Source organism: Nicotiana attenuata, unplaced genomic scaffold, assembly GCF_001879085.1.
Source record: "Nicotiana attenuata strain UT unplaced genomic scaffold, NIATTr2, whole genome shotgun sequence".
Taxonomy (NCBI): domain Eukaryota; kingdom Viridiplantae; phylum Streptophyta; class Magnoliopsida; order Solanales; family Solanaceae; genus Nicotiana; species Nicotiana attenuata.
Window position 1 is genome coordinate 1,104,816 of NW_017670271.1, and position 9,626 is coordinate 1,114,441.

General features: G+C 41.2%; 1 protein-coding gene across 1 annotated transcript; it reads left to right on the top strand.

Annotated features, from left to right (window-relative positions):
- The first annotated feature begins 3,661 nt into the window (after positions 1 to 3,661).
- LOC109237063 lies at positions 3,662 to 8,480 on the top strand. Its single transcript, XM_019403313.1, has 6 exons — positions 3,662 to 4,573; positions 4,645 to 4,804; positions 4,904 to 5,080; positions 5,169 to 5,252; positions 7,161 to 7,242; positions 7,503 to 8,480. The coding sequence occupies exons 1-6, from the start codon at positions 4,236 to 4,238 to the stop codon at positions 7,937 to 7,939; spliced, it is 1,278 nt and encodes a 425-aa protein (XP_019258858.1). The 5' UTR covers positions 3,662 to 4,235; the 3' UTR covers positions 7,940 to 8,480.
- Positions 8,481 to 9,626: the final 1,146 nt, after the last annotated feature.

Below are 9,626 nucleotides of genomic sequence, written 5' to 3' on the forward strand. Positions count from 1 at the left end.
AGACATTATAATGCAATAGAACCTGGGCATTAGCAAGTGTAAGATAAAAATATAAAAACCAAAAAAAAAACTGGTGGACATGGCTGAAGTTATCTAAAGCCTTGGCAGAAAAAAGATGAACAGAGCAGATTTTTCTAAGCATACGCCATCTTGGTCCATAGGGTGCAAAAACAAAATCCTGCTAATTGTAAGCCGAGTGTTTTGCACCCGAGTTCGGAGGGCGAGCCGACACGCCGTCTACCATAACATGGAAAGACAAAATAACTTTCTTAAACTCTCTTTCGCTTTTGCAGCTTCAAATTTTTAACATACTATCTGTATAAGGGAATATTCGTACAACTTCTGTGTTCTTTAAATGCCGAATCAAAGGCGTTTCTTATCATCGGATAAATTTGATTATATATTTCAACTGTAGAAAATTTCGTGATTCCTCTTAAAGTCCAAACCATGGAACAAAAATATCCAAGTGGATAACTTGATTTGACCCTTCGTCCTGATGTTTTCGTATCAATATTAATCAATATAGAAAGAGACAACAGCTATTGTGTCAACTACTTCAAGTTTTCTTGCTTCTCCTTCATTGTTTGTAACAGAAACTCAGGAAGAGGCTTGAAAAACAAATCAAGGATGATGTTGGCCAAGCTTTCGGTTTACTTCGCCTTCATTTCCATGATTACTTTGTCCAGCCCCCCAAAATACGAGACAATAGCGTGGATCTGCAAGAAGACGCACAAAAGAGATGTGGTCATCTGGTCCCCCCTTCTTCCCCAACTGTTCCTCTATCAGATAATATGCTATCTGTACAAAAAAACTTTACTAAAGCGGACAGCCACGCCAAAATTGGTAGCTGCCACTAAAAGCATAACTAGAGGAGTGAACATGGTCGCTCCTCTCCACTCGCCGACCGATCAAATCGAGGTAACGAACGATTTAATTTGGTTTAACTAACCATTTTTCTTAATGGAATAGAAGCAGGAGCATTCTCCCAGATACACAAAAAGGAAATGCATCATATTTTCCAAAAACAAGCAAAATTAAACAAACTGGGACTCCCCCAGGAAATACATCATATTCTCAAATGCAAGCAAAATTAAGCAAACTGGGACTCCCCCAGGAAATACGTCATATTCTCCATTGCAAGCAAAATTAAGCAAATTGGGACTCCACTAGGGAACCCTTTAAGTCTAAGGCCTTCGCCATCAAAGATCAAACTATTACAGTTCGACCTCGCTCGAACTGGGACTCAGGCTAAGCGCCTTCGTCATCGACATACTACAGTTCGACCTCGCTCGAACTGCGACTCAGGCTAAGTGCCTTCGCCGTCGACTCAGGCTAAGTGCCTTCGCCATCGACTCAGGCTAAGCGTCTTCGCCATCGACATATTACAGTTCGACCTCGCTCGAACTGGGACTCAGGCTAAGCACCTTTGCCATCGACATATTACAGTTCGACCTCGCTCGAACTGGGACTCAGGCTAAGCGCCTTCGCCATCGACTCAGGCTAAGTGCCTTCGCCATCGACTCAGGCTAAGCGCCTTCGCCATCGACATATTACAGTTCGACCTCGCTCGAACTGGGACTCAGGCTAAGCGCCTTTGCCATCGACATATTACAGTTCGACCTCGCTCGAATTGGGACTCAGGCTAAGCGCCTTTGCCATCGACTCAGGCTAAGCGCCTTTGCCATCGACTCAGGCTAAGCGCCTTCGCCATCGACATATTGATAAGTTCGACCTCGCTCGAACTGAGTTAAAGGCTAAGTGCCTTCGCCATCGAAGTTTGATAAGTTCGACCTCGCTCAAACTGAGTTACAGGCTAAGGGCCTTCGCCAAAAAAAAAGAGTTCGACCTTGATCGAACAACGACGGGTTAACATCTCAATAAGTCGAAATAACACCCTTTAAGGCCAAGGGCCTTCGCCAAAAAGAAGAGTTCGACCTTGATCGAATGACAACGGGTTAACATTTCGATAAGTCTAAATAACACCCTTTAAGGCCAAGGGCCTTCGCCAAAGAAGAAGAGTTCGGTCTTGATCGAACGACGACGGGTTAATATTTCGACAAGTTCAAAATAACACCCTTCAAAGCCAAGAGCCTCCGCCAAGAAGAAGTGTTCGACCTCGATCGAACGATGACGGGTCAATATTTCGACAAAATCGAAATAATACCCTCTAAGGCCGTGGGCCTTCGTCGAAGAGAATTCGAAATGTCCCTAAGGCCAAGTGCCGTAAGAAAATATAAAGGGTAAGAAAGACTGGGACTCGCCATGCGGGAATCTACCTCGCACCAAAGTCGCGAAAAGCGAAAACATAGAAAAATACAAGGCGAATAATAACGAAAAGTTCTTCTTTATACAAAGTCACTGCGCAAATAGCCGCAGATTACATACGACCCGGATGAATAGTAAAAAAAAAAGACAACTATCTTTTCACTCGGCGTCACCATCGCCACTCTCTTCACCACCATCTCCAAGATATTCTCCCTCGGCATCGGCGTCCTCAGCTGCAACCCATACTAGTTGACCTCCCCATTCGAATTTCTCCAACTACGATCAATAAAGTCCGCTCACCGAGCTCGACCAAGAGGCGACCTCGATAAGCGGAGGGACTAACTGTATGGGTCAAAATTAGATCAGAGAAATTCTTCACGAGGTCGTGGTCGTGGACGTGGTCGGACAGGCCAAGGTCGGACCGTCATCAATGGTCGTGGTCGGACATGCCAAGGTCGGACCGTCATCAACGGTCGTGGTCGGACATGCCAAGATCGGACCGTCATCAACGGTCGTGGTCGGACATTCCAAGGTGGGACCGTCATCAATGGTCGTGGTCGGACATGCCAAGGTCGAACCGTCATCAATGGTCGTGGTCGGACATGCCAAGGTCGGACCGTCATTAAACATCTAGTTTGCTTTGAAAAGCTCAAAAGGAATATTCTACCGAATATTCCCTGCAAATTGTACCTTTTTTTAGGATTTTTTATGAATATCCCCCCTTATAAATAGGAGGAGAGGACTTCCCAAAAAGGGGGCTCTCTCTCTCTCCCTCTCCCTCTTTCTAGAAAATATGTAAACACACCTCTCCAAAGAAATGAGAGGATATGTGATCCAATACCTTCATCGGATCCAAAAAGGGTCATGAGGTTATTGTATTTGTCTATCATTCATCTTTATGAAGAGAAAGAAGATTTGTCTCAACAAAGATCGGGTGAACCTTTTCCTTTTGTTATTTAATGCATCTTTCTTTATGCCATTAAATCCGGTCATAATCGCCATCAACATTTATATTCGGCTATATCTTTTAATTCGTATTATTTATCTCGGATCTAGAGTTAATTATTCTTAACTATGATTTACCCGTTCATTTCTTTTGATTGATTTGCTTAAAAAGTGTTTAACAACTTTTGAGTCAAACACCCTTATATTTTACTGAGTAATAATAAAATTCAATATACCGTGGCAAATCCTTTTAATCATATGTTTGCAGCACATGAAGCATAAGAAGAGTACACAAGTATTAGTGGTACAACGTTGATGTATTGTTAGCTGGTCAAAACGCATAAAAGAGTTAGATAGCCAAAGTCTTTGAACGAGAAAGATAAAAACGCGGCGATACTACTACTACTACTCCAACCAAAGTTGGGATTAGTATTTAACCAACCCTTTTTTTCATTCAAAAGCCAAACAGCATCTTCTCTCTAAAGAACCCCATTAACCTACCAAACCAAAATACATAACCAACACTAATATCCATTCTTTGTGCCAATTAAAAACCAATATTCGCATCTCTTTATTTTCTCTTTCTAACTAAAACCTCATTTAATAAATTTAGAAACCACAACCACTAGTAGGCATATTACTTAGCTGGATTTTGTTATTCTAATTGTGAGGAGTAAAAGAGAAGGACGTGAAATGAAAGAGGGGCTACCAGAAATCGAGTAACACGTTTCTCTACCGCTAATATTTCACATCCTTATCCTCTTTCTGACTATTCCCATTTTCCTCCATACCCTCTTTTGTCTCCTTTCTTTCTTTCTCTATCTAAATCTACCTTACTTATTTTCTTTTCTTTTTCCATCCATTTAGTATACTTCTCTTCTATCTTTATCTATCCTCTCTATCCTTTTCTTTTCTTTTTTGAAACCCTCGACTCATCGCCGTGCTCAAAGGTTGGACCTTTTTAACGATTGAATCGGGGGTTGTATCTTTTTTTGTTTTGTTTTTGTTTTTTGTTGCTTGTTATTATGGCTTTGGTGGCGGCTTTGCTTGAGATTTTAGAAAGACCTAGTTTTGGGGAGGTATTATTAGAGCTGGTGATGTTTATGGGTCCCATCTGGATTGCTGTTGTTGTTGGGGTATTGGTGGGATGGGTGTGGAAGCCCAAGTGGGCTAAGCTTGGCCCTGATTCCTTTGATTCAACAGATGTTTCTGCCTCTTCTTCTTCTTCTTCCGGTATGCTCCTCCACAGCTTGTCTTCTGGGTTTGCTTCCCTCAATCCTCTCAAATTGCAACTTCCCACCTGCAACATTCCTTGGATCAAGGAAACTCAGTCCCCGCCCTCTATTTCATGTTCTAGCTCCAGGTTAGTTGGAATGTCTCTATCTTTTTGTTTTGTTTCATCTTGCAAAAGATAAAATTTCATGCTGTTGTCAGTTCATTGGAGCTGGAAGGCGAGAAATCAGTAGTAACAGAGGCAGACCTTCTTTACTTAGACGGATTGGTTGAAGAGTCAGATGGAGGACCTGCTTGGATTCAAATGATGGACCGTTCTACCTCAAACATGTCCTATCAAGCTTGGCGTAGAGATCCTGAGGTACATTTCTCTTCCCCCCCCCTGGCCTTGTATGTTATGTGCCTTTAATTTAACTATGTTGCACTTAATTGGATTGCATTTATAATGTCTTGATGCTAGACTGGACCCCCACAATATCGTAGCAGAACTATATATGAGGATGCCACTCCAGAAATGGTGAGGGATTTCTTCTGGGATGATGAATTCCGGTTGAAGTGGGATGACATGCTTATTCATGCTCAAACATTAGAAGAGTGTCCTACCACTGGAACCATGATGGTTCAGTGGGTGCGTAAGGTATGAGCGCCTACTCTGTCTTGACTTGTGCATACCTTTGAAATCGCGTAATTGAACTATGGCTTACATCAATTCATTTTTGGTCCAGTTTCCCTTCTTTTGCAGTGATAGAGAATACATCATAGGCCGTCGAATTTGGGAATCAGGGCGAACTTACTATTGTGTCACAAAGGTAAGACAATGAAGTCTTTGTCATATATGCACAAGTAGTATAAGCAAATTGTAGATGTCAAACATGTGTATACTTCATTTTCGTGTTCACTGGGTTAATGGTAAATAGACTGCTCTTCTACGTGGCACACAATTTGTTAACCTAAATTTGATACTACTGTTATATTGGTGGAAGCCAGATAATCCGAGTTAGAAAATACGCAAATCAAATTTAAGGGTGTGCCCAACTAGGATGCTTTTAGTCATGGAATACTAGTTGGGAACCTAAACCTGATAAGCAAATATACATTTTTCATTATCTGAGTAGAGCTCATAGAAGTAGAGTTAGTTGTATTCAAACCACCTTTAAGAGGTCCACTACGTTTAAATGTGGCACAGGATATACTTGCTGTGAACTGAATGTTCATAAGCAAAGATATGTTTTCTATCTACGGAGAATACAGAGAAATTGGAGTAAGAGTACACAAGTCAAATCTAAGAGGGTGTGGTAACCTCTCTTCCAACCCCCTTTCTCTTTAAGGATATCCCAGTTTTGGAAATGAATATGCTGTGCGTGTGTTAATCTTTATTCATTGATGGCCAGAAAGACCCACGTTCTTAGATACCTTCCATTTTCAGAGTCAAGCCTTCTCTTAGATACTTACCATTAATTGAATGGAGTTGGAGGTTATTTTCTGTCTGATTTGCATTTAAATAGCGAGGATGCTTCAAAATTAGCACCCAAAGAAGAATATTTACCTGGACCTAGGGCTTTAGTATAGTAGTAAAAGCACATTATGTGATGTGTGGCAGTGTGGGTTTAGAATACGTCACGGGTTCAAATCCTATCGCAGACAAAAGCCTGCTATTTAATTGGATAATGGTAGAGGGGCAGGTCCATTATCCACAGATTTTGGAACCATGCGCCACTGGCGTTTCAGGATTTCTCGATTATAAAGTAAGAAGAAGAATATTTTACCTGTGGGAGAGGGAAAGACCCAGTAGTAAATTGCAGGTACCCTAGTGGGAGTACCTACCTCATGTTTTTCTATGTCAGCCTCGATGCTGCATGAGTACTGTTACGCGGCGCCTTCCTGAGATTCCTTGGAAGGGCGACGTAAGGCTAGGCAACTGATGTCAGTGCAGTTGCCGTCCGCCAACTGAGGTCCCCTCCGTACGCCAGACGAGATTGTCAGTGCCGTACGGAAAAACCAATGTCAAGAGCAATTGAGAGAACAGAAATGAGAATTCAGAATGAAAGAAAGCTTGATTGCATTAATGAAAGCTATTACAGAAAAGCAACGCGATGTCGAGGGGGAGAGACACCAGTACAGAGAATTGCTTGCTTGCTAGAAAGTTTTGATTGCTTGATCCCCCTAATAGTACTTAAAAAAAATAATCCAAAGTTACAAGACTAGACTTGACTAAGCTAGGGAAACATAATGGAAGTACATGAAATAAAACTACACTATATTTACAATGAAAATGACTTAGTTTTCTATAAGGCAGCAGCAGGTCCGTTGTCAGCAGCAGTGTCTTTGGCATCACGGTCTGCGCGCGCGGCGCTGTTGGCTTCTGCCTGCGGCTTGGCGCTCGCGAGGGATATCGGTGGGGCGACAGAGGCACCTGCGCTACTTGTCACTTGGCGCGGCCAAGACCACGGGGCCGTCCGTGGCGCTAGGCATTGGGAGGTTCGCTAGGATGCCACGGGGCGCGCCCAAGGGGTCATGGGGCATGGCTGGAAAGCCGCCCATGACAGTACTGTTGCTTCAGGAGAATAGAATACTGAAAACTAAATACTGATTTTTGGCCTGACATTGGTTGATGGTGCCCTCACTCACATTCATATTCCCCATTGTACATCATTTTGTTGAAATCTTGAATAATCATAGTTTAAGATCTTTAAAAATTGAGTGTCTCTATGTTTCAGGGTGTACCATGCTCCTCTGTGCCTCGTCGCAACAAACCAAGACGTGTTGATCTCTACTATTCAAGTTGGTGCATTCGTGCAGGTAATATAAAGTGATATTGCTTTGCGTAATTGCTCAACTTCCAATAAAATAGTGGTTACTCTTTATAATAAGATAACAATAATAATAATAGTGGAAGTTACTGAAGCAATTATGATAATTAACCATCTGATGTAGTTGGCATATGGGTCATGCTAGGAAATATTATTATTAAAAATGGAATTTGAGATGTTCCATTTTAATATCTGAGAAGAGTTACTTTAATTACTTTGCCTCTAAGTTGTTTTTTTCCCTATGAACAGCTGAATCCAAGAGAGATGGTCGGATGACTGCATGTGAAGTGATACTCTTTCATTATGAAGACATGGGTATACCTTGGGAAATTGCAAAACTCGGGGTTAGGCAAGGAATGTGGGGAGCTGTGAGAAAGATTGACCCTGGTTTACGTGCATACCAGAAACAGAGAGCATCCGAAGTCCCAATTTCAAGAAGTGCATTCCTGGCGCAGGTCAACACCAAAGTTGACATTGACAACCTCAGATCACTGGGGAACAGAACCAATCTGTCTGAGATTGAGCCTGAGGATTCATACGAGAAGCCTGCGCGAAGGAACATACCAAGGTTTCTAGTTATTGGTGGGGCAGTTGCCCTTGCTTGTAGTCTTGATCGTGGACTCCTGACAAAAGCAGTTATATTTGGAGTTGCTAGAAGGTTCGCAGGGATTGGGAAAAGGTTGTGAGACTGCTCTAGTATGTCAAAGGCATTTATATACATCATCTGACCCATAGGAGAACATACTTTGCCAGCAAGGCAGCCACTGTGAAGAGCTATGCAAGCTAGATCCTCCTCCACCGCGAAGAGCATCAAGAGTTATATTCTGTTGTTTCTGTCGAGCTGCAACGCAGCCACTGTTCAGGAGAATCCAGATAATATACATGTATTCTTTGAAAATTCTGGTTATCACTGAATATCTCATGCTGCAAATAAAAGCAGAGCTGATTCTTTTTATGGACCTATTAAATTTTTCTTGCTTTTCTTCTTCGATGGTTCACAGATATTCCCCGACTTAGGGACTGGGAAAGTTGGTTCAGATATGTGGTGAGAAGAGGCTCAGAATTGGCTGGCCTTGGCATTGTGCTAGCTCACCTTCTATAATAATCCCTCATCTGATACAGTTTGCATAAGACCGTGTAACAAGTGCCTACAACATGACACATATGCTTGTATCAGGTCAACTGAAATGTTACTGCATCAAATAATAGGGGGTGAAGTGACATTAATTCTTCTTCTTTTTTCTTTTCCTCCTGGATATCACGAAACCCTTAACCTTTTTTTCTTTTTAGGTTGTTCATTCTAAACAAGTATTGTATACTTTATTAAAGTGGAAGCTCTAACAAATTTTAAGTACCATAATAAGAAATTCTATGAGAATAAGCTAAGATTGATAATTGCTGCCCAAATCAAGTTTCCTTACTTCTTGCGGATTGCGTGGGGTGGGAAAGGACTAATGCTGATAGATAAACTCCAACTTACATCCTAATCTTTTCCGTTAACAATCATGATCAAACTTGTCCTTTTGTCTGATTTTTCTTATGAACACCCAAAATTAACGCAAGACATCGGGATTAGGGAGATCATATTCAAATTCTGACTTGACGCCAATTGAACTTTGGGATAAAAAATGAAATAGCAATAAAGCATGTAGTACACGGGTTAAGGTACATTTCACGTTTATAATACGCATAAATCATTTTGTTTGACAGCAAAAGATACTGTCTCCGATCAATTTTAGTTGACTGGTTTCTTATATTAATCAATCCAAATACTCTAACAATCTCCTCATTCAACGAATTAAACTAATATTGTCTTAAACTATTCAGCACTTGATGTAACAATTGAACTAACATCCCAATAATCTTTAAACAATTCAAACTACTAGTACTATTTCAAACTTTCTTTAGAAAATTCATATTAACTATATGAAATATCAAATTCTAATGGGACGCGCGACATGAGTAATTAGAATCTAGGAGAATAGAAAATGGATAAAATGAAAAGATAGGAGTATTATACAGAGTAGAAGAACACACAAAGTTATTAAATTAGATCAACATTTACATACAACATAAAATATACACCTAGCTACCCTCTTCCTCTGGTCAATAATAATACTGTTAAAAGGAAAAAGCATCGACAAGTATCTTCAAGGCACAAGATTCACAAGAATTACGGATAAAGAGAAGAGGGAGCTTTTCCATGATGAATTCATGAGCAAAGCCAACAGATACTGCTGAAACCTTGGCGTTGGTAGATAGGGCAGGGCTTTTTGATTTGTTTTGTGTTTGGTTGAGCAGCCTTGGATATTTGTGTTGGCGGAGAACAAATGTGCTCCTCTTCTTCTTGTGGGAAGACATGAGCAGCAGCAC

What these genes read in the sequence shown, in the direction of transcription:
- LOC109237063 (XM_019403313.1), top strand. Translation starts at nt 4,236, where the DNA reads ATGGCTTTGGTGGCGGCTTTGCTTGAGATTTTAGAAAGACCTAGTTTT. An exon ending in ATTTCATGTTCTAGCTCCAG is followed by an intron (nt 4,574 to 4,644) that starts GTTAGTTGGAAT and finishes TGCTGTTGTCAG; the next exon opens with TTCATTGGAGCTGGAAGGCG. An exon ending in CTTACTATTGTGTCACAAAG is followed by an intron (nt 5,253 to 7,160) that starts GTAAGACAATGA and finishes TCTATGTTTCAG; the next exon opens with GGTGTACCATGCTCCTCTGT.